The 24,999-nt window shown below is 44.7% G+C and overlaps 1 protein-coding gene across 8 annotated transcripts in view; it reads left to right on the top strand.

The window, feature by feature from the left end:
• TTC38 (tetratricopeptide repeat domain 38) overlaps positions 1–16,115 on the top strand; it is a 50,331-nt gene extending 34,216 nt beyond the window's left edge. For all 8 annotated transcript variants that reach the window (XM_039520149.1, XM_039520151.1, XM_039520152.1 and 5 more), the window contains 4 exons: positions 2,381–2,546; positions 12,068–12,227; positions 12,517–12,590; positions 14,765–16,115. In XM_039520149.1, the coding sequence (XP_039376083.1) occupies positions 2,381–2,546; positions 12,068–12,227; positions 12,517–12,590; positions 14,765–14,858 (494 nt within the window). In that variant the 3' untranslated portion in view covers positions 14,859–16,115. The remainder of the gene's footprint in view (positions 1–2,380; positions 2,547–12,067; positions 12,228–12,516; positions 12,591–14,764) is intronic.
• Positions 16,116–24,999: the final 8,884 nt, after the last annotated feature.

The following is a 24,999-nucleotide window of genomic DNA, read 5'->3' as shown; positions in this document are numbered from 1 at the left end:
AGAACTCTGCTACAGCCAGTCATGCTGCACATATTTATATATGCAGTCATAAGAACATAAGAAAGGCCGTACCGGGTCAGACCAAAGGTCCATCTAGCCCAGTATCTGTCTACCGACAGTGGCCAATGCCAGGTGCCCCTGAGGGAGTGAACCTAACAGGCAATGATCAAGTGATCTCTCTCCTGCCATCCATCTCCATCCTCTGACGAACAGAGGCTAGGGACACCATTCTTACCCATCCTGGCTAATAGCCATTTATGGACTTAGCCACCATGAATTTATCCAGTCCCCTTTTAAACATTGTTATAGTCCTAGCCTTCACAACCTCCTCAGGTAAGGAGTTCCACAAGTTGACTGTGCGCTGCGTGAAGAAGAACTTCCTTTTATTTGTTTTAAACCTGCTGCCTGTTAATTTCATTTGGTGACCCCCTAGTTCTTGTATTATGGGAATAAGTAAATAACTTTTCCTTATCCACTTTCTCAACATCACTCATGATTTTATATACCTCTATCATGTCCCCCCTTGTCTTTTCCAAACTGAAGAGTCCTAGCCTCTTTAATCTTTCCTCATATGGGACCCTCTCTAAACCCCTAATCATTTTAGTTGCTCTTTTCTGAACCTTTTCTAGTGCTAGAATATCTTTTTTGAGGTGAGGAGACCACATCTGTACACAGTATTCGAGATGTGGGCATACCATGGATTTATATAAGGGCAATAATATATTCTCAGTCTTATTCTCTATCCCCTTTTTAATGATTCCTAACATCCTGTTTGCTTTTTTGACCGCCTCTGCACACTGCGTGGACATCTTCAGAGAACGATCCACGATAACTCCAAGATCTTTTTCCTGACTCATTGTAGCTAAATTAGCCCCCATCATGTTGTATGTATAGTTGGGGTTATTTTTTCCAATGTGCATTACTTTACATTTATCCACATTAAATTTCATTTGCCATTTTGTTGCCCAATCAGTTAGTTTTGTGAGATCTTTTTGAAGTTCTTCACAATCTGCTTTGGTCTTAACTATCTTGAGTAGTTTAGTATCATCTGCAAACTTTGCCACCTCACTGTTTACCCCTTTCTCCAGATCATTTATGAATAAATTGAATAGGATTGGTCCTAGGACTGACCCTTGGGAAACACCACTAGTTACCCCTCTCCATTCTGAGAATTTACCATTAATTCCTACCCTTTGTTCCCTGTCCTTTAACCAGTTCTCAATCCATGAAAGGACCTTTCCTTTTATCCCATGACAGCTTAATTCACGTAAGAGCCTTTGGTGAGGGACCTTGTCAAAGGCTTTCTGGAAATCTAAGTACACTATGTCCACCGGATCCCCCTTGTCCACATGTTTGTTGACCCCTTCAAAGAACTCTAATAGATTAGTAAGACACGATTTCCCTTTACAGAAACCATGTTGACTATTGCTCAAGAGTTTATGTTTTTCTATGTGTCTGACAATTTTATTCTTTACTGTTGTTTCAACTAATTTGCCCGGTACCGACGTTAGACTTACCGGTCTGTAATTTCCGGGATCACCCCTAGAGCCCTTTTTAAATATTGGCGTTACATTAGCTAACTTCCAGTCATTGGGTACCAAAGCCGATTTAAAGGACAGGTTACAAACCTTAGTTAATAGTTCTGCAACTTCACATTTGAGTTCTTTCAGAACTCTTGGGTGAATGCCATCTGGTCCCGGTGACTTGTTAATGTTGAGTTTATCAATTAATTCCAAAACCTCCTCTAGTGATACTTCAATCTGTGACAGTTCCTCAGATTTGTCACCTACAAAAGCCAGCTCAGGTTTGGGAATCTCCCTAACATCCTCAGCCATGAAGACTGAAGCAAAGAATCCATTTAGTTTCTCCGCAATGACTTTATCATCTTTAAGCGCTCCTTTTGTATTTTCATCGTCAAGGGGCCCCACTGGTTGTTTAGCAGGCTTCCTGCTTCTGATGTACTTAAAAAACATTTTGTTATTACCTTTGGAGTTTTTGGCTAGCCGTTCTTCAAACTCCTCTTTGGCTTTTCTTATTACACTCTTGCACTTAAGTCCAGTATTAGTAATCAGATGCCACAGACAGATCCAGAATGACAACTGTGGGCATTATCCTCCTTCATCTGTGTTCGGGGGAAGTCATCTATCCCATGAACCTTATCTAAAGGGGTCCAGGATATCAGTGACCGAAGGTGTTTTTGGAGATAAGCAATAAAGTACTTGCTCAAAAGTGGGAGATACGACACTGAGTGGTAGTTTACAAAGTCTGCTGCCTTGAGAGGTGGTTTTTAAAGCTTACAAGGCTGAATGGAACTGGAAATATATGCTCAAGAAATTGCTTTGCAGTGAGTCTTATTTTAAATCACGTATTTTACTCCTAGGTGTAAAGATAGGAGACAGGTGGAATGAAGTTATCCAACTCACAAAGAAACACTCCAAAGATCATATTCTGTTTTTCAATGATGTCCACATTCTCATGTCTTCGCTAGGGGCCAAAGACCACAAAACCACCAATGAGCTCTTAACAACTCTTCAGGAACTTACAAAGTAAGCAAGTGAATTAAAACGATGTTCTGAATAAATATTTTCCCATTACAAGGTTTATTAGTATTATAATTAAATACTTCCAGTTTGCTAGGTACCATAATATTTTTTCTGTTTTAGGCTGTTATAACTTGAACTCTGGTTTCATCAAGGTGTTGTCTCTGAAGTTATACAATAAGGATTTCCTAATAGTTACTTTTTATTGTGAGTGTGTGTAATTGTCTAGAGTGTGTTTTTAATCTTGTCAGAGAACAGCATCCTCATCCCAGCAGTGTAGGTTTTTTGCTTTGAGTGGTTGTGGCATCTTAACCTGTAAACATGGTTGGTTTTCCTTACAATGGATGTATTCTAGGGATGTAAGGTATCAGAGGGGTAGCCGTGTTAGTCTGGATATGTAAAAGCAGCAAAGAGTTCTGTGGCACCTTATACACTGACAGACGAAGAGGGTATTCACCCACGAAAGCTCATGCTCCAATACGTCTGTCAGTCTATAAGGTGCCACAGAACTCTTTGCTGCTTTTAGGGATGTAAGTGTTCATTGCTGAACAGAGGCATTTCTCTTGTAAAGTAGTGAGCAAACTTTACAAAATAAGCCAACTACCTATAAGGGCCCTTTTTGCTCTGCTGCATCAATTTAAAACATTGTTCTGTATTCATTTCCAGATATCTATAAAGTGTCCATATTGATAATCCTATATTTGCTATAGGTATACAACAAATCATCATTTTAACGTGAAATATAGTTTAAACTGCTGCCAAAATAATTTTGCTAAGATTTGGCAGTTTGGTTCTTCAATACTAATTTTAATATTTTTGTATTTCATCAAAATAGAAAAATATTTATCACATCCTTGTTTATGTATGAAAAAAAATATTTCTTGCTCTTATTTTGCTATTGATTACCATCACAGGCAGTATGAGAATGACAATCCACTCTTAGATTTTTCCCGATTTTGTTTTATATACACAAATTTTCAGTGGGTGAAAGTGATTTCCCTTCATTCTTCAGTGTACAATCTGAGCCAATTGGAGCTTTTTACTTCTTACCTTTTGGGGGCAGATGCAAGACATTTGTGGCATAAAGGTACCTCAGAACACTTTGAAATGAACAGGGTTAGCAAATAGGTAGCCACCTACAATGGCAGCTGTTTTCACTTACAAAAGAAAGGGAGAGCATGTGATTTGTCTTTCAGTTTGCAGAAGAGTAGAGTATTCTGGAGGGAGAAAAAAAACAACCCTCCCCACCTTACACCCAGCTTACTAAAAATAGAGATGGTTTATACATAGCATTAGAAAAATGATAGCAGGGCCTTTATATTACGGTTCCATTTATAAATGGTGTATAAAAGGTTACTATGTGATTAAATGATGTTAAAAGCATGTTACAGAGTTGTGTGTTAAAGATGATTATAAGCACAATAGAAAGTGTTTTAGATGAGTCATGGTTATAAGCAACGTATTGAACTCTTGGATTCACTAACAGCAGGGGCGGCTCTAGGCACCAGCAAAACAAGCTGGTGCCTAGGGCGGCCAAATCTAGGGGGCGTCCCCTGCGGCCGAGGGGGAGCCCCGGGATGACCGGACCTGCCGCAGGCATGACTGCGGAGGGGGCGCTCGTCCCGCGGCTCGGCTGGACCTCCCGCAGGCATGACTGCGGCAGCTCAAGCGGAGCCGCCGCGTCCGCGAACCGTCCGCAGCCGCGGGGGTACAGCCGAGCCACGCGGGACCAGCGGACCCTCCGCAGTCATGCCCGCGGGAGATCCGCTGCTCCCGCGGCTCTGGGGCGCCTCCCGCGCATGACTGCTTGGGGCGGCCAAAACGCTAGAGCCGCCCCTGACTAACAGTCTTCCAAAAAAAGAGTAATGCCTGCTACCCTTTTTAGAAATGGAACCTTAATATCAAGTGTGACGGATTTTGTTTTGGACATGAAGTTGCAGAACAACTCTGATTCACATTCAGTGAATATGATCCACTGAGGCTTTAAGAGATCAAGAAGAAAATGTGAGAAATGTACAGTTGAAAAACCGCATAATCTGGTTTGCCTACTACTAGCAGATCATGATGGACTTTTTTTCTTTTCTATAGCTACTGTATGAGCTGTAGAACTTAACCTTTAGTGGATGGATATTTTGTAGAACATTTAATGAGTTTACACTTAGTATTGCTAACCCTTCACCCAGTGCTACAGTACTTTCCTCTGCTTGTTTACATCTTTTATTGTAACATTGTCATTGTTGTAATTGCTGTGCATTGCAGTAGTTTGAACCATTATAAAACTTATTTTACTTTATTTACATTATAAAGCATATCTTGATATGAATAGGCATATTTGAAAAACTAAATATCCAGTTAAACTTGATGTTTACTAAGCCAATATGTATTAAACTGGACTAGTTACTCATGTCAAGAATTTAAGTTACATTACCTATTTTAGAAACTATTTGTATTTGTTTAGGGTAACCATAAAATTCTAAGCAACCAACAGCCTGCTCTATATTTTCAAGACTTTCTATTATAGACATGAGAAGAGTTCGAAGATTTTAAAGATATATTTGTATATTATCTTTGCTTGCAGCTGTACATTGCATATACATTTTTACCTTGTGAGTTTTCATAAACTTAGTGTGCCTCTTTATCATTATTCATTTGTATTATAGTGCCTAGAACCCCTAGTCATGAAACAGGACCCTGCTGTATTAGGCGCTGTACAAAAACAAAACAAAAAGAGAGTCCTGGGCCAAGTAGCTGACATTCCAAGTAGTTTAGGAGTACTGTCTCTCAGCTATTTGTTGTTAGCTCCTTCATCAAATTCAGTAGCATAAATTTAGCATTCCATTTCCGCAGGGTTAAGCTGTTTTATTTAGTTATAAAGATTTCTAATGGTCATATACTAACAAATCTAAAGCTAAGAAAATGCTTTAGCTGACAATAGATAACTATACAAATTAAATTTTTAAACAGAAACCTATATTCCATAAGACAGACAGACAGGCACAGCTTAATTTCGTTTCCCTTTGTTTTACACTGGGAATTGGTAATAAACTGGATTAATGAATAATCTGTTCTACTGGGTCATTAACCAGTTGACTCTTTCCCCTCTCTTGGGTGGATCAGTGTGCAAACAAAATTCTTTATTGTGTTGTGCTGGGGTGGGGTGAAATCTGTTGAAGTTGCTGGGTGTAAAACCTGCCTTTTATTCAGGATAATGTAAGAATTAGTTAGGCTCCTTTTGGAATAAGATAACTAAAACAACAGGAGCCATTGCCCAAATCACAGGCCATAAGCAAACCTGGTCAGAAATTTAGCTTTGTGGATGCAAAGGTTTGCTGGATATTGGTTGGTGGGTGGGTGTGAGTGGCGCACTCACAGAGAACACAATCAAAAAGCCAAGGACATCCAGAAAAGCATTTGTAGCATGACTCTGAGAAAAATCTGAGAGTGCTTTCTGGGTAGAGTGCTGGGTTGGCTGGAAAAAGAGGTTGGGAATATGGAGCAAAAAAAATGGCTTCTGTTATATGTTCATTTCCTATTGTGTTGAGGGAAACAGGACTCTGTGTACATTCTTGTTAATAAACAGGTTTGCATCAAGAAATATCTGACTTTATCATTAAGGCTGCAAGTCTGTCCTGCAGGTCACGGAAGTCACAGATTCTGTGACTTTCCGGGATCTCCATGACTTTTGCAGCTGCAGTGGCCAGCACGGCTGACCCCTGCAGGGGCGGCCCTGGGACCAGCTGCTGGGGCACCCCAGGGCCAGCAGCACTCCTGGAGCCACAGGGAAGCGGTGCCCGGGGGCCCCCAGAGCAGCTAAGATTCAGTCAGGGATATTTATAGTAAAAGGGACAGGTAACGGGCCCTATTTTTTTGTTTATTGCCCGTGCCCTGTCCATGACTTTTACTAAAAATGCCCCTGTCTAAATCTTAGCTTTATTTATCATCTATATCTCCTCTGAATGGAAAGATCCTGCAAGGCCCCTGATGATTGGCTAATTACTCAGGTCAAAAGAGGTTATGGAAAGGATGTTTTCACTTGTCCACTTAAAATACTTAAGATTTCTAAATTCTTAAAGTTACAGCAAATAAGGTTCTTCTGGATTTTCAGTAAAGGATACGTGCGCTCCCCGGCACTCTTGATCAGAGACTGCAAAGTAGTGTCTATGGGCCAGTGCCTGCGCAGTGCAGTGTCTCGTGCTTTGAATGAGAGCATATAAGGAGATTTGAGGCCACTGTCACGTAGTTCCTTCTAAACCACCTGCAACCCAAGATGGAGTGTTCTGCTGTCCGCAGCATTCAGTTTCCTGCCTTTCACCTTGGGAATGTTTAATTTCTTATTTACTTCATTATTTTATAGTTTCTCTATTTAGTTTCATTTGGTTACTCTTTATTTTATTTAGCACGTTTGTGCTTGCAGGGGCAAGGAGGGCTTCCTGACTTCTCCTCTTTATGGACCTTTCTTTTGTGCCACAGCACAACTTATTACGCCCAACCCCCAGGTTTTAAGCCCTGTCAGACCTGCCATTGATCCTTTCCCCATAGTGATGGACACTCAAGTTGCCTGTGGTGTTTGGAGGACTCCCAGGATCCTTCTAAATGCAAGGTTTGTCTGGGTTTAAACGGTAGAGTCAAAAAAGACAGGGAGACTAGACTTAAGTTCCTGTTAATGGAACGCAGCAAAGAATCCTGTGACACCTTATAGACTAACAGATGTTTTGGAGCATGAGCTTTCGTGGGTGAATACCCACTTCTTCGGATGCAAGATGTTAATGGAACATGATCTAACTCTGGAGAGGTCTGCTCTCTCCAACTCGTGCTTTGGCCTCTATGTTACAGGTCGCCTTGGTCTCCATTGTAGTCTTGTTTATGGCCCCAGAGAATAAAACTCGAAAGAAGAAACATACTCCTTTTCCCTGCTTGGAGAGGTATAAACCATTAAACCCTCCCTCAGGAGACCTCTTGTCACTATAAGGATACAGTAGAGGCACCGACTGGGTCCGGAACGGAGGGATTGGTGCTGTGGAAGAAGCCGCACTTGGACAACATACCTGCCACCAGAGTAACCACCAGAGTGGCACCACCTGACAGTCCTGTGTGTATAGCAGCACTGCAAGGTATCTATGCCCCAGCACCAGCAGCTCAGTGTACATCTGAGGTGGGAGATGACTGTACAACCACCTCCGCACTGCAACAGCCTCTGGCTCACTAGTTGGCATTTCCACCTCCAGTACCGACACACACCTTGTCTGAAGCTATCAGAGACCTCCACCTCCTTCCAGGTTCCTTTCTTCAGAGGATTTCATAATCTCTCATGAGCCTGAGTCTCCAGTACTGAGTTGATTTATTAGAGCCACCTCTCCAGTACCACCCTGACAGCTGCAAGCTGAGACTTGCTTAAGTCTCCAGCCTGGTTAGGACAATAGAGAGCCACCCCACCCCACCCCCCTTTAGCTCAGAGGAGGATTCATTGGACTCAGAGATCTCGGTACAGGATGTTATCCTGGTACCGTACTATCCTACTCCCATGAGTCCCTTTCATGAAGATTTATTGCTTTTACAGATCCAGACTAACACGGCTACCCCTCTGATACTTGATTTCATGAAGAGGATTCTAGGGTACTACCAAATACCATAGGCTCAGTGACTATGGTTTTCTTTGGGGTCCCTTCCCTTATCCCCCTTCCCAGTGGGGTTGCTGTGACTCAGAGGATCCCTACAATGATCAGTACTATTGGATACCTGAGAAAAAGTCATTGGTATTGTACCTGCAGACTGTCCTCTTGTACTGCACATCATGGTATTGTGCATTTCTCGGGTACCAGATGATATACAGGAAGAGAAGAGTTTCAGGTCAAGGAGAAGAGTTTCAGGTCTGTAAGGTCAGCTCTGGATGAGGCAGTAATGCCACCACTGCAGTCCTACACTGGTGATTTCAAAGCCTTTCAGGACTTCATGAAGAGGCTAGTGGATTCTCTTCAAATCCCATTTGAGGAAGTCCAGGAGTTGAAACATTCCTTGGTGGACATCATGAATATTAACTTACCCATCAATGAAGCATTGTTATCGCCCGTATACACCCTATGGCAAACATCTGCCACAATCCTATTAACGTGTAAGAGGGCAGATAAGAAATTTTATTAAAGCTAATGCTAAAATTATATAATACATAGGTTTAGAAAAGAATGTCTGTACATCTGAGTATAGTGCTTAAATTATCCAAAAGTACAAAGGGTTGGTTTAAAAGTATATAGTACATAATCAGCAATAACCCAAATAAGATTAATAAACTTAAGATACAATTTAGATATTAGCATCCAAATATTCGGGTACATCACTCATGAAAAGTTATATAGAGAGTTGATTGTGGAAAGCAAATATATCAGTAAGTGAAGATTGCCCCTCAATAATTGAGAATATAGAATAGGTTGTCCATTAGAAGATGCAATCCATCAGGGAAGTATTTCAGTTACTTTCCCAACTGCGCTTCTCATCGGCACCCCAGCTCATCATTCCTGATATTGCCGATGTCCGGTGATGTGTTCTAGATAGATGTATCTTGACCACCTGATGGCATCCGACACCATGAATTGCCACATCAGCTGAATATTGCGTTGACTGATTCTGTATTCTCTCAACATTAACGCGTTGCTGGGGTCCCATGCGCTCAGGGCTCTGACAATCAGTATGTGAGTTTGAACCTCGTAGCCCCTCGTTCTCAAGGCACATCACCTCAAACTACATCCCACCAAAAGGAATGGAGTACTACTCCCACCCCAGTCAACGCAGCCAACGAGAGAAGCAGTCAATCTTTCTCTAGGCCTTTTCCATATGACAAGAAATCCAAGCAGCTGGATTTGCTGGGAGGGAAGAGCTACTCAGCAGCTGCTCTCCAATTTTGTATTGCCAGCTACCAAGCCTGAATGGCAAAACACAACTTTAACACGTACTCCAAGTTTACACACTTCGTTGAGCACTTGTGACAAGACCAGAAAGATTCAGTTTATCTCTCATCACTGCAGCACAGTTGATTGCAAAAGACTTCCTGCCAGCTTCTCTACTGCGGCTGAGACAGCCTCCAGGGCCATGGTGGTGATCATGAGAAGAGCATCCTGTCTCCAGTCCTTGGGTCTTCCGAGAGAAGTACAGAATAACATGGAAGACCTGCTGTTTAAAGGGCCTAAGTGCTTCAGTGAACACAGACTCCCTCCATACACACACAGATTCCAGAGCAATGTTGCGGTCACTAGGGATTTATGTGCCTGTGACTAAAAGGTACTTTAGTAGATCCCAAACTGCTCAAAGATCGAGATCATTCCAGTACCATCAGCACACTTTCCCTAAGTCTCAGGAGTGCTTCTGAAGACTGCTGAAACCACAAAAACAGGGGCCACCCACCCATACTTCTCACCCAGACCCTCCCTATAAAATGCACTTTTGACACCTTAGTTGAAGGCATCAAGCAGCCCACTCCGTCGGATCAGTTATTGTGTGACTATCCTGCCTTTTGGAGACCGACTGTCCCACTGCTTACCAGACAAGTGGATATTGGAGGTTGTCAAAGTGGGTTACTCTATCCACTTCCATTCCACTCCTCCCTCCCCATCCGCTTTAGGGATGCTTCTCATGAGGAAGTCCTAAGATAAGAGGTTCATTCTCTTCTCCTCCTGGGAGCAATAGACCCAGGTTCATTAGAGTTCATTGGAAGAAGGTTCTATTCCTGTTACTTCCTTGTTCCCAAGAAAGACATAGCGTGGAGACCAATTCTTGACCTCAGGAACTTGAACAACTGTGTCCTAGCACAACACTTCAGAATGGTGATACTAGTTACCATAATCCCATCCTTAGATCCAGGAGACTGGTTCATTGCCCTCAACCTACAGGACACCTACTTTCATGTAGCCATCCACCCCTCACACAAGCACTTTCTGTGTTTTGTAATAGGGGCAGATCACTGTCAGTATTGAGTTGTCTCTTTTGGACTGTCCACAGCCCCGAGGGTGTTCACAAGGATTCTTTCAATGGCAGCCACTTGCCTCTGCCACTGGGGAATATGGGTATTCCCAAACTTGGACAACTGGCTTCTCAGAGGCTGGTTGCCCAAGAGGTCCACCTGGCAATATCCAGGGAATTAACACTATTCCAATCCCTGCACCTCTTATAACTCCGTCCTTACAAAAGGTTGTGTATGGTAGGTCAGCCATCAGCGCTCCCAGCTCCCCCATTCATCTTGCTGAGGTGATGGCAATTAGGAATGAAGTTTTGAGGGAGAGGTGGGGAAGGGAGCAGACAGCCATTGGTTCAAAGAGGGCTCTCCTTAGGGCATTTAGAACCAGGCTGAGGTTCAACTGTGGAACTGGGTGTCAAATCAGAGCAAACGTGTTGTGTAGACCCTTCAGGAATCTGGCTGCGATAGCGATAGTCTTTTCCCACCCTGAGAAGCCCTGGATGGATGTGGGCCAGATGTACCCTGACAGAGGCTCATACGATGCCCCCCTCACTTTCTCCCAAGGGTGTCCTTTGAATATAATGTTAACCAGGAGCTTCTCCTGCCAATGTTCTGCCCAAAACCATATGCTTCCATGGAGGAATCAAGCCTTCATTCCTTGGACATCAAAAGAGCCCTTGCCTTCTATCTAGACAGGACTAAAACCTTTGGGCCTCTCCCGGGTTATTTGTGTCATTCATAGAAATGAAGAAAGGTCAAACCAGTTTCCACCCGAAAGCTGTCTAAGTGGGTTTTGGGTTGCATCTTGACCTGCTGCTGTGCAGCCTCCTTCCTGAGTAACAGCACATTCCACTGGCACTCAGTCCACTTCTGGAGCTCTACTGAAGGATGTTCCCATAGCAGAAATCTGCAGGACTGCTATTTGGTCTTCTGTCCATACTTTTGCCAAGCATTATGCCGTCTTACCTCTGCTGAAGATGACACCACCTTTGGTGATGCAGTCCTACAAACTGTACTGGACTTCAGTCACTGTTTGGGAGTTTTCAACCATGGAGCACCCACAGGGACATGTACTCAAAGAAGGAGTGGTTACTTACCTTACAGTAACTTGAGTTCTTAGAGAGGTTTTGTTCTGATGAGTGCTCCATTTTCCACTCTCCTTTCACGCTGCTGTGGATCTTCTGGCTTCATGGTCAAGAAGAAACTGAGTGGCAGCCGGCTTGCACCTCCTTATGTACCCTCATTCAAAACACAAGGGACTGCTCTGTGCAGGCCTGCAAACTACGTTGCAGTCTCTGATTGAGCATGCACAAGCGCATGCACATCCTGCAGAGCAACATCCTTAGGGATAAAACATCTCTAAGAACACAGTTACCGTAATGTAAGTAACCTCCACATTTATTTAGCAAAATGTACAGTGTGTGTGTTTGATTTGGTTCCATGTAGCACTGTTCCTTAAACTCAGTGAAACTAACTTGCGCCGACAGTATCATGCTGCAGGAGATGACAGAGCAGCATTAAAGAGTACAAGTTCTGCAGTCTGACCTTCTGCTCATTGGCAGTTAACTCCTTTCCTGTTCTGCAGAGCACCTGGTGAAGACCATCAGCTGGGTCTGGCTCCGAAGTTGGGGTTGCCACTTTGCCAGGCTTTGGTAGAGTTTGACAATGGAAATTATGACAAGACAGTAGAATTACTTTATCCAATTCGCTACCAGGTCTTACAGATAGGAGGCAGCAATGCTCAGGTAAAGGGGTTGAAAGTTTTTTTGTTTTTTTTAATTGCATTTGGGTAGGGCTTGTTTGTCTTTCAATAACATGTGTTACACTTCTTTTTTAGTTTTCCTTTTCTAAATTTGTGATAATTGAGACAAATTTACAAATAATAAGTACTGTGTCTCAGCTGCTTAATGTTGTTGGTAAAAGTAGATTCCTCCTGGATGGGTTTACCTAGCCCCTAGAAACCAAGCAATTGTTACTTGCAGCATTTATTACTAAATATTAACTTATGTTCCTTTTTTTGACTTCTCTTGTCAGAGGGATGTTTTCAACCAGCTTTTGATCCATGCTGCTTTAAATTGCAAATCAAAAGCCCATCAGAACCTGGCCAGGTGAGTACCACTTGCTAAAATACGGACTTCTGGATTCCATTATATATATCAATAGAAATAGTATTTATGAAAGCAGAAATTGTCAATGTTTTTAAACATTGTAAATTGTAAGTAGAATTATATGCTAGCAAAACTAAAGCTATGTAGTATTACATTTAATCTTTTAGGGCACAATCTGCAGCAATTGTCAAATATTAACTTCGTTCAGCTGCTACAAACTGGGCTGGTCAATGTTGTCAGTTCAGTGGCAGTCAATAGTTCAGCTACAAGAGCCTGTGGTGAAGGCTGGGATCCTTGCAGGGCACAGCAGAGACCCCCAGCTCGGGGTGCGAGGAGGAAGATGCATTCCTGGCCACGGAGGAGGCTGCTGTGCTGCTGAATGGCTCCTGCCTGGGCATGGAGCTGTTCAGCAACAGGGTGGTCTCCCCCTCCTTAGAGTGCTGCCTGGAAGGTCTCTGCTCCACTGGGCCAGGACTGCAGCCTTTCCCGCACTTTGTACCTGCGGGGATCAGGCGTCACCGCCCCAGTCAGTCAGGAGTGTGGGAGCTGCTCAGCAGTGAGGTGACCTCCCCTCCCACTGGGCCAACACGACCACAGCCTCCCCAACACCACCTGTCTGCAGAGATTAGACTGAGTGTGTCACTGGCCCCACATAAATGCAGGGAGCCTTCTGCTGCTCCACTCTCACGGCTCCACTCCCTCACACCCGTGACAGTGGAGCTGCAGAGGGCTACCTGCATGGCCACAGGACCAGTGACACCCGATCCCTGCAAGGGCAAGGCTGCCATCCTGGCAGGGCAGAGCAGATGTGACAGCGGGACTGCAAAGGACTCCCTGCATTTTAGCAGGAGCTATTCAGCTGTGGAGTGGCCTCCCCCAGGGCCAGGGGCTCCTAGTCCTCCTCCTCGCAGTCCTGGCTGGGGGTCTCTGCTTGGCCCTGCCAGGATAGTTGCCTCCCCCCACACTTTGTGGATTGGGTTTTCACTGGCCCTGAGGCAGCCCTGTACAGCTGCGCTGTCCTGGACCTGCTCCCTCACTCCCATGAGAGCAGAACTATAGACGCCTCCCTGCGTTGCCACTGGGCTGGTGGCACCCGATCCCTGCAGGCGCCAACTGTTACCAATTGATTCTTCCTCCCCCACTCCCCCCAATTTCAGTGTGTCAGCTGAAATCGATGTTTGCAGTTATCTGTTAAAGTGGAATGCTGCCAAGCCTACTTGTTGTCGAGCCGTATTTCAGCTCTCCATTGTGCAGTCTGGTTTTAGTAGAAATCACAAGAGCTACTCGCATGAGCAGAGTAGCAGACTTATTTCCCCATATTGAGGCCTATTGAAGGAGGCTACCTGTGCACACCAGCAGAAAGAATTGCAGCCTTAAGACCAGATTCTCTTCTACTAATCTGACACCAGCGTAGCTCCACTGACTTCACTGGAGTTAGTCCTGATTCTCCACTCATTTACACTTGTGTTAATCAGACCCCTAGCTTCTAAGTAATGAAAATCATTCCAACCTCCCAGGTATAAAGAGATTATTGCTCATTTTATTAATTTTCCTCTTCAATCTCCCTGTCAGAAAGCCCTTATGATCAAAACTAGACAACATGCACACATTAGTTGGGGGTGGAACATTAAAAGTAATATGAGTGGGTTGTCTATATATGAGACCTCTTATTTCAAATGTTTGTTATGGTTAAGGATTATGAGGTATCAGAGCAGGAGTGGATGGTTAGTGGTAGAAGGTGATTTGGAGCAAGGGAGCTTTTAGGATCTTGACAGGAAGAGAGCAAGATTATTTAACACTGCCTCACAGAGTTCTCGTGCTTTGCTATTTTCAGTGTCACGTGGCTGTGAAAACAGGGAACTATTAGTTGGAGAGTTAGAAATGGGAAAGGGAAGGTCACTGTCTTAGTATATGTCCTGCTTGTGGTTGTGGTCAAAGCATAAATACGGGCATTTAAAAACATAGCTGTTCTGTTTTCTACGCTGATTTTCCTTGAATAACTCATTAAAGTGCCTGTGACCAAAATGTTGACCAACCTATTTGCTGCAGCTAATTCCTTATTTTCAGATGACATATGACTACTAAACCAGGAAACAGAAAAACCTGCTGCTATGATTTTGAGCACTGTATTTAAGGTCTTTTTTTCCCTTCCCCCTCTCCCTTATCTCCTTCAGATGCCTCCTGATGGAACGTGATGGGTTGAGACCAAATTCACCATTGACTGAGCGACTTATTCAAAAGGCATCAGCTGTTCATGCGATGGAATAAATCTTAAATCAGTTATTCCCGTGGAAATAATAATTAGCACTATAATCAGTTGCTTTCTGTGACATTAAAAGAATCAAAATAGGGGAAATATTGCATCAGCAGTCATATCAGATCTTCTAAATATCTGAGCTTTGGGAAGCTTGTTGTGGTGATTCAGCATTGTTGCTTGAGCTTCTGGACACCTCTGATTCTAGCAAGGTTCTGACCTAGCTGTGTTTTGCAGGGCGACAATAGCAAATGAAGTAGATATCAGTCATTTGTTTAAAGCATGCTGAGCCATTGTTTTTCAGGAGAGCGCATCAGTCTTATGCTTATCAGGTTGCGGGATAACACTGCTATTATAAAGTTGTGCACTGCCAAAGTAGGCAGTGGTGTTGCTATTCTAGAACCTGAGGGGATGGGTCGAGCTGTCACATGACGAGCCTTTGAAAAAAGATGACATGTGGGATGTACTAGGGAGGAATAAATGGTGCCAAAATGTGTAGAAAGTGAACTTATATGTGTTGGCCCAAAGTGACTTTTGGGCTTCTCCCCCAGGACCATAGAAGGCCCTAGCTCCACAGAACCACTGCTGCAAATAGGGGTGGTATTCGGGAACCTTTTGCTTCCATGCCGTTCTGCTCCATTGGGCTCCTAATGCATGCAGAGGTGGGGGAGGAGAGCAGGAATTTGAACCAAGGAATCCACTGACAGTCTTTTCCTATGGACCGGCAGTAGCCGCAGGGGGTGCTTCAGCCATGGAGTTGCAGTAAAGGTCTGGGGGAAGGTTGAATGAGGACTTCTACCACACGCATAACACAGCCATGCCAGAGTGACACCACCCAGCATGCAGCTAGGCCCTTTTGGCCTGCCTGCGGGTTCCAGGATTTGGTTTCAAGTTCCTCAAAGGCATAATTTTGTATCATTTGCTATTAAAGTCATACAGGTATGAACTGATCTTGCAAGTCAACCGTTTCACAGTTGTTAATCAAAACTTCTTACTTCTTGATGTTCTTATTGGATTTTAATAGAAGGTATAGCCTAATAATGCGGCACATTTTTATAACATCAGTGGATAGTGTTAGAAAAATCTTTGGGCAATCTATTAAGAATTGTATAGATCTTTTTTCATATGTAACTGTGTTCCTTTGATTTGCATTGAACTGATACCTTACTCCTACATTACAAATGTAAGAGCAGACTTTATGGCAATGTGATTTATGGCATTACTAATAGTATCCTAAAGAATGTCATTAAATTCAAAGAGATGGTGATTGATTTTTCTGAACTTAGGCATCACCAAAGTGACTAATGTATGAAACTGTAGTTTTTTAATATTTTGCATCCTGGGTTTTATTTAGTGTACATCTTTCTTTAGCAGAACTGAAGTCAAGCTGTTCTATTCACTCCAGGTGTACAAGGAAACCACAATCTGACTTAAGGATTTAAGGTATCAAGTGGAGCAACATTATTCTCCCTTCCTCCCCCTCCTCAAACAAATCCCATTATGGGACTCATTTTTAGAAGTGGAATTAGCACCTGAACCATCTTCCTTAAATAGGTGTTAGACATTTTTGTTGCCAGACAGAGAAGATTATAATGTACATTTATCTTTCCCTGCCATCACCCCACTCCTTTATTCCTAGAATGAGTCTGCAGTGATTTCTTTTAAGTGTTCTAGATCCATAGTTACTCTTTGCATACTTAATCTTTCTCAAATTGGAATGAACTGTAACCACATTAATACTTATCAGTTTTTTATGCTGAACAATCCCAAAATGCTCTTTGAACTGCAGACACAGCACCAATGAAATACAGCCATAGCTGAGGTGGAGAAAAGCAACTACCACATACACATCAGGGGAGTGAAAACTTTTCCAAGGACACTTGCCCCAGCTGTGCCTCCTTCTGCATGGATATTAATGTTGACACTTTCTGTAGAACAAACAGAACCTCTCTTTAAGGTCCCATACAGATGAAACTGGGTGGTACTACCTTTATCTGCCTTGGAGGGAAGTTGACCCTACACTGAACTTGTACAGTTTAACTATAGCTGATGTAAGGACTTCTCCAGCTGCTGCTTACATTCCTCCTACCACCACAGCCCACAAGTGTTGCACAAAGCTACAGTTCTGAACTTCTGCTCTCGCTCCACGAAATAGTGTTCATTTAACAGGCAGACTTCTATCACAAACAAGGATGTGCGTTCATTAGAGAGATGGTTAGTTCAGAGAACAGGTGTGCTAACAGTACTGTGGTCACACCCAAAAGTACTAAGTTGATAACAGTCCCGCCTTTTCTGTGTTTAGTGATGGCTACCACATTCTGACAGTAGATTTGAGACTGAAACCTATTTAACAAGGAATATCAGGCAAGGAGGGTGGTGTCTCTTCCTTCTGTAAATTACCCTGGCAACCGTCACAAGATGTAAAAAAAAAAAAGACGGGTGGGGTGGGGTGTGAAAGACACACGTGGTCTCAACTTTAAACTACCTAACAGCTATTCAAAGCATTGTCTATAAACCCTAAACACCGTGAGCTGTTTCAGGTTTGTTTTGCCTGTCAGGCCTTGATCCTGATATCACCTTAGCCTTGTGCTGTTAGAAGCATTTTAGTTGCATGATGTTTCTTTTAAAATAAGCTATGCTGCTACACTTGCCCTTTGAAAATACAACCCTAAATAACAAAGGCTCAGATCCTCTAAGCTAGTTTGGTGCTGAAGTCCACCATTTAAGCACCACTGAAATTTCCCAAATGCTGTAGGCATCTAACTGTACCAACTGGCATTTTCACAGCCACCTAAGCCCTGACATCATCCCTCAGCTAATGTGCAGCTCCAGGGGACTAACTCAAGGTGAGGCCTGAAGCAGGATTCTCAAAACTAGGCAGGGGAATGCCTGTTCTGCTAGTGTAGCCTTATCCTGTAGGCATAGTATGACCACACCTAAGATCTGTCAGTCCCTGCAGAAGGGTTAGATGCAGGCCATAGATTTGGTGGAAGGGACATGGCACCTGCATAAAGAGAGCCTGGGGCGCACAGGGAAATGGGGCAAGCTTTTATCTAGCATGAGCAGGAGAGAGAGATTGTTTTGGCTATTAGGCCTGGTCTACACTAAGGGGGGGGTGTCGAACTAAGGTACGCGACTTCAGCTACGTGAATAGCGTAGCTGAAGTCGAACGACCTTAGTTCGACTGACTTACCCGTCCTGACGCCGCGGGATCGAAGTCCGCGGCTCCCCCGTTGACTCCGCCACCGCCGTTTGCGGTGGTGGAGTTCCGGAGTCGACGGGAGACTAGACGCGATAGTTCGAACTCCGAGAAGTCGAACTCTCCGCGTCGACCCGGCGGGTAAGTATGGACCTACCCTTAGTGTAATAGCTGCCTAACTGGCTGACGACTCTTCGGTGTCTAACTGCAGGAGACGGCTTGTGGCTGAGGATCCCAAGCACAGAGAGCTGCCTGTCTCTGGCCCATAAGCCAAGTACATCAAGTCAGCCATTCAGATGCCTGCACTCCTCCCCCTAGCATTTCACTCCTGGCTCTGCACTCGACTTTCTGTCTTCCAAGGATCTCTTTTCTAGGTTGTGAACTCTCCCCATTGTGTGGGGAGCCTAGGTGCATAGCTCAGAGCTGAGGATTCCACTAGACAGCAAGCCAGACAGGGCATAGGCATTGCAACACTGAGCAGAGCAATGCCTCAGTACCTTTGAGGCCTGGATTACACTACAGAGTTAGGTTGATGTAAGGCAGCTTACAGTGCCCTAACTCTGTAAGTGTCTACCCTACAACGTATCTGCCACCAATGTGTCTCCCATTACACCCACCTAATAACTCCACCTCCACAAGAGGCGTAGGGCTTAGGTGGAGGTCATTAGGGCAATGCAGTGGACCTGTAGACACTGCATTACTTACCTTGCTTGTTGGCTATCAGCCCCCCCGCTCACAGGTGGAGCCCCTGCTGCCCCAGGGCTGACAGCCTGAGCTGTGAGCCCAGTGCCGTGGTTGCATCTGGAAGTGACTTAGGGGCACAAGTCCCAATGAAACTCAATCATTTAGGAGCTTTTGAAAATCCCACTCTTAGTGTAGTTGATTTTCTTCTTAGGTGAATATTTTGAGCCACTGCAGCCTAGGGTAGGAGGCATTCCTGGAAGCCATGGTTATGCCAAGTCTTAATTAAAAAAAAAATTGAAAGCAGCATAGCCACAGGCAGATCTCTTGAAGCATAAAAGAGGGGAAGGCGCTGACTGTGGAGACCACAGCTGGAATACTGTGTTCCCTTCTGAGCACCTCATCAGTTGGATATAAATTGGAGAGTTCAGAGAAAAATCATACAAAGTGATCTAAGGGGCTAGCAGGATGAAATACGCATATTTAGTTATCCCAATAACTTGCTTGACTGTAGTTTACTTTTGTAATGTCTAATAAGAGTTTTAGAAATGTCTCTTCACTCTGAAAAAAAAACACCCATGATTTATTCCTAAACAATTTTCTGTTTAGCTTTCTAGAAACATATTGCTTAATTGTTCCCTTAGTTTGTCCAAGGGAAATTCCAAGCAAAAACATGTGGGACCACGTTTTCACAGAAGCATTTAATACATGGAAGGGAAATGCATGCACAGTTCTTATTTACTCCAACAAGGAATCACAGAGGATGGACTTGAACTCTATGCTATGCAGCAATAACTCACCACTGAGAAATAAGTTACTATAAACTCAATGCCTTTGTTCTTTACAGAAGGTATTCCTTTACAGATAGATACTGTGCTTATAAAATAGTTTGCTACAGTGTTCTATGAAATATTTCATGTGATCTTAGAGTATTTGCAAGAAGTGACTATTACTCTCACTTTACAGCTGGGAAAACTGAACGAGAGAGAAGGTAAAGTGACTTGCCAAACGTCAGAGTACATCAATGTCAGAGACAATGACAGAAGCCATTTATGCGCCTGAGGACAGAATCTGGCCCATATAGCCTCAACATTTTTTTTTTAAATTATGACTATTTCCTGTATTGATTTACTTTAGCTTTCAGTGAATAAATTCTTACCCTTCTCTGAGCAGGTAAAACAAACTGTATTAAGAAGCTTGCTCTTCTAGTCACCATACCCATGACTGAAAGATTCCAGTAGTTTTTAATCTTTCTTCGGTAAGATATACAGCTGTAAAAATAGAGGTGCCACTGGATCCAACATGTTACTGCTAAGCATGAAGTTAGTATTGAAGAGGGAAAGTGACACCTAGTGACCAACTGAGATATCACTCAATATTTTGTGAGAGAGCTCTGCCTAAAAGATAAAGGCCAACAAATGGATACCTAAAATGAGGCACCTAAATAAAAGTGCCTGAAATTTCAGGGGTACTGAGGAGCTGTGGTACTGAAGTATGCCATAGAAACTGGCACTTACAGTACCTTACGGTTTTGAATCCTTGTTTGTTCCAATGAGAGTTGGTGTCTTAGTTCTACACTGGAAGGGCAGTATCTGCTGTGTGGGACCTGCCACAGTCACAGAAAGCTTTATTCCATGTTGGCCAAAAGTGACTAACGGTATTATCCTTAATATGACTGCCACTCAGCTTTACTGTAGAGATTCTGCCTTGACCCTTTCCCAGCATTCCCTTCTACCTTGTTTCCTGCTTAAGTTTTAAGAAAACCATATACCTAGCCTCAATGTTTGGCAGGTGTTGAATGTCAAGTGCCAGGGAACAAAGCTGGGGGCCATGAAGGGCGTTAGGATGCTGAGCAGCATGGCTCCTGGAAAATCACAGGCACGACACTGGGATCCACACAGCCTGTGTTAGGTGCCTAGGGTCCCTGTACAATGAAGGAGGAGAAGAGCAAGGTGCCTGAGAATGTGACCCACAAAGCCAGCATGAGAGGTGGCACCTTGCCTAAGTGAACCAATGGGAAATGCTGGTGATAGGGTTGTATCCTGTGCCCTGGCTCTCTTGCAGACCTAGGTGACTAGGGCTACATCTACACTGCAAAAGGAAAAAAAAATACTGGGTCAACTGACTTGGGATTGTGGGCTCAGACTACGAGGCTAACATATAGCAGCCCCCCTGGGTTTCAGAGCCCAGGCTCCAGCCTGAGCAGGAACCACTACCCTACCAGTTTTAGTCCCCACAGCATGCGCCTCGCAAGCCCAAGTCACTTGACCCAGGTTCTGAAACTTGCTTCTGTGGGCTTTTGTTTTTTTGCATTGTAGAGGTCCCCTTAGTCTGGGCTGCTGTGAGGCACTTAGTGCTGCTAGCAAGCCCTGATCTGGGAGACATTAGGTGCTCCTCCACCTAAGTCATGTGCAGGGCCTAAAATAAAACAGTTGCGGGGAGCGGGACCACTTATAACCTTACCCGAGTAGTGGATTGGGTACGTACCCAAGATGCGGGTGACCCTGTCCCAGCTCAAACTGCTCCCCCTTCCTCCTGAGCATGCCCAGACGATCAGCTTCCCCCCACCCCCCACCTTAGGTGGAAGAACTATCTTCCCCAGTCGGAGAAGTGCTCTGGGGCGCTAGGTGTCTAGATGCCTAGTGTGAGGCAACAGCATGCACACCCAGCAACAGAAACATTGGTGCTCAAGCAATTTAACTGCAAAAACTTAGGCACAGGGTGAGTTTAGGCACCTATGGGGTACGGTGACAGCCAAGCAGTAGTTTTATAGCTTGCAGTGGCACCTAAAAAATGGGACTTAGCACCAAAGGACTTTAGTGGGTGGCACCCTAACTATATAATTAGCTCTTAATTTACCACTTATACAAAAATATTTTTAGAAATTACAGTTTTCTGTTACTGCATGTTTCCTTTAACGGGGGGTGGGGGAGAGGGGCTGTATTTGCAGCTAATGTTGTAGGATTGAGCCTGGGAATAGTTAGCCCAAAAAGCTATATTCAGGCTAAATTGAAGAAATTTAATTCCAGATTCCTTGACCTATGCCATATGCTTGTTCTACAGCCCAGCCTCTGAAAGCAAGCCAGTTAGCCTGAGAACCAATCCTGCTGTGTTTCATAGCGTGCCATTAGCCAAATTGAATTACTGAGATGTAATGACCCCTTTTCTTTCTTATTTCATGTTCTGGCTTAGCTACTGTCACTCATTTTGGAAGCAAAAGTCTGAGTAGTAGCCCGAACAAACATCTGCTTGGTTTTATGTTGCCTGCAGAAGCAATTCTGGGGTTTCTCCTTGTGCCTAATGCATGCTAGGTGGCAGTATAATTCCATAGTAGGGGAATTCTGTTCACTACTCTTCTTTGCCAGTGGCTGAAGTGCTGTGAGAACATCCCCAAGACTCCAGCTGACGGATGTTATCCCCATTTAAGCTGATGTCACAATCAGCAGCTATTGAGTTCTGTGGCTAGATAAACCCTACAAGAATTTGTCCTTGTCAGCCTTCCCACTTGCTATTTATTACAGACTTTCAAGGGGGAATGGGATAGCGTGCGCCTATGTTACTCATGGTATTCCTTTCTTGTAAAGAAGCCCACCTACCTTAGCCTTTTGGGAGGTCACGCTTTTCTTCCTAATTCTTTGTAATACCAAGGCCTCTTGCAGCAAGATACTGGTTGATGTGTTCAGGTTATCCAGAGGCACCAGGTTGATGTGACTTCTTCCTTCTTCCTCACATCAGTTGCCTGTGGAGGATTTTTTGTTTTTAATTCCCCATGATGATTTCTCTAGATTTTGAAATCCCCTGCAGATCTATAGTCAATACTATGTGAACTTAGTAGCAGAAAGCACCCAAAATATGTGGCAAACTTCTCCTTAAATTATGCATAAATGTTAATTTATTCTTGGATGCCTGCTTTTTTTATCCCCCCAGCATCCTAGTTGGCCTTTGTTTACAGTCTTAACCTGATTCCAGCCCACAGCCAAGCCCATATGAATAGAATTTTATTTGAATTGCTAAGGGAGCCGGGGAAGAGAGAGGAAGACCTTACTTGACTCTTAGCCTAGCTAGTGGTTAGAATACTCCCTGGGAGGTGGACGAGCCCTGGCTCAATTCCCCCACCACACCCACCCATTTCTTCCCAAGGGGGAGAAAGGCTTTGAAGAGGGGTCTCAGGCGAGTGGCCTAGCTGCTGCGCTATAGCATATTTCTGATGTGACATTCCCTAAATCTCTCTTGTTGAAGTTGTTCCACTGTGGCTAAATAATTAAGTCACTGAAGTAGGGACCCTGGTTCTCCTACCTCCCAAGTAATTGCGCTAACCCCCAGGCTACCGTCTCATTCTCATGTGTGCTGTCTTTCTCTCTCCCTGGCCCAATGATTCTTTCATCATTTAGCCACAGTGGAATAGCTGCAACAAGAGAGAATGAAGGGGGATCTCTCCCCTCCCCCCAGCAGAATATCCCATTGTTCATTGGTTAGAACGCTCCCTTGGGGGGTCAGAGATCCCTATTCAAATCCCTTCTCCCCCTCAGGTGAGACTTGAACAGGAGGTCTCCTGCAATCTGGGTGAGTCTCTGCCCAGTGGTTAGAGAAGTTATGGTCTCCGCCTCCCCTCGCCCCCCAACCCTGATTTCTTGCTAAAACAGAATAGGGGCCTAACACCAAAAAGGGATTCTCAGCTACAAATCCTAAGCAGAGGGAGGCAGCTCCCTCCAGCTCAGACAGAGGTCTAGTCTACACTACAGACCTGTATCAGTAGAACTACATCACCACCCGCCCCATGTAGACAGCACTATGACAGCAGAAGAGCTTCTCCCACTGACACGGCTACCACCTCTCAGGTAGGTGGATTAACTATGCTGATGGGAGAGCTTCCTCCCATCGGTTTACAACAGGGGTGGGCAAACTACGGCCCACGGGACAGTCCTGCCTGGCCCCTGAGCGCCCGGCCGGGGAAGCTCATCGCCGGCACCTCCCCTGCTGTTCCCCCTCTTCCCAGCTCGCTTGCTCCACCGCCAGTGCAATGGTCTGGGCAGTGGGGCAGTGAACCCCTGGGGCAGCATAGCTGTAGAGCCCGGCTCTGTGCTGCGTGGTGGCGGCAGCGGCGTGGTCTGTCTGTAGCGCCGCCAGCCACCGGTGCTCCAGGCAGCGCAGTAAGGGAGCGGGGGGTTGGATAGAGGGCAGGAATTCAGGGTGGTGGTCAGGGGCGGGGGTGTGGAGGTCGGTGGGGAATAGGGGTTGAATGGGGCAGGGGTCCCGGGGGGCAGTCAGGAAGGAGGGGGGTTGGATGGGGCAGCGGGGGGCAGGGGTTCCAGGGACAGTTAGGGAACAGGGAGAATTGGATGGGGCAGGGGTCCCGGGGGAGCCATTAGTAATGAGGGGTTGCATGGGGTGGGGTTGGGGTCCAGGGGCAGTCAGGGGACAGGGAGCAGGGGTGTGTGGATGGGGCAGGGGTCCCGGGGCTGTCAGGGAATGGGGGTTAGATGGTGCAGGAGTCCTGGAGAGGGGGACAGATAGGAGGTGGGGACCAGGCCACGACCCCCTCCCCTAACTGGCCCACCATACAATTTCTGAAACCCGATGCGGCCCTCAGGCCAAGTTTGCCCATCTCTGGTTTACAGCATCTTCATTGAAGTGCTACAGTGATGCAGCTGTGCCAATACAATGCAATGCTGGCCTGCCCTTCGGCACCAAACTCGGGCGGGGGGGGGGGGGGGGGCTTAGAACAAATCCATCACCTTGGCATCTCCCACTAGGTAACTTAGGCAAGGGACTGCCTAGTGTGCTAGCTTTTGTGAATCTGATTCTGAGGCACCTGTCTCCCACCAAACTCAGGCTTTGTGAATCCCAGTGATTTTTCAAGATGCCTTAAAGTGAGGCACAGTGACACTCAGCATCACCACACCTAAGTTCCTTTGTGAATCCAGCCCTTATGCACCTAAAACTCATTGACAGTCAATGAGACTTAGGTGCCTAAATCAAATCACTTAGGCACTTCTGCATCTTACAAAATGCATCTAGACTGCACTGTATTGATGACAATAAAAATCAGCATTGTAGCTTGCCGTAGGGGTGTGTGTAAAATCTATAGCAAGGGTTACTGATTGACCAGCCCTTGCCAGAACATTTTCCCCCTTCTGAACAGTGGTACTACACTTGCTTCCTCTCAATCTTTTGCTTCTCCTATGACTGTCTAAAGTAATTGCTCATAGAAGATAGTGTCTCCAATGCCACATAATTAAACATAAAAGATATCTGACAATCATAATTCAATATTC

Source organism: Mauremys reevesii, linkage group 1, assembly GCF_016161935.1.
Source record: "Mauremys reevesii isolate NIE-2019 linkage group 1, ASM1616193v1, whole genome shotgun sequence".
NCBI lineage: Eukaryota > Metazoa > Chordata > Testudines > Geoemydidae > Mauremys > Mauremys reevesii.
This window is presented reverse-complemented; position numbering and strand designations above follow the sequence as displayed.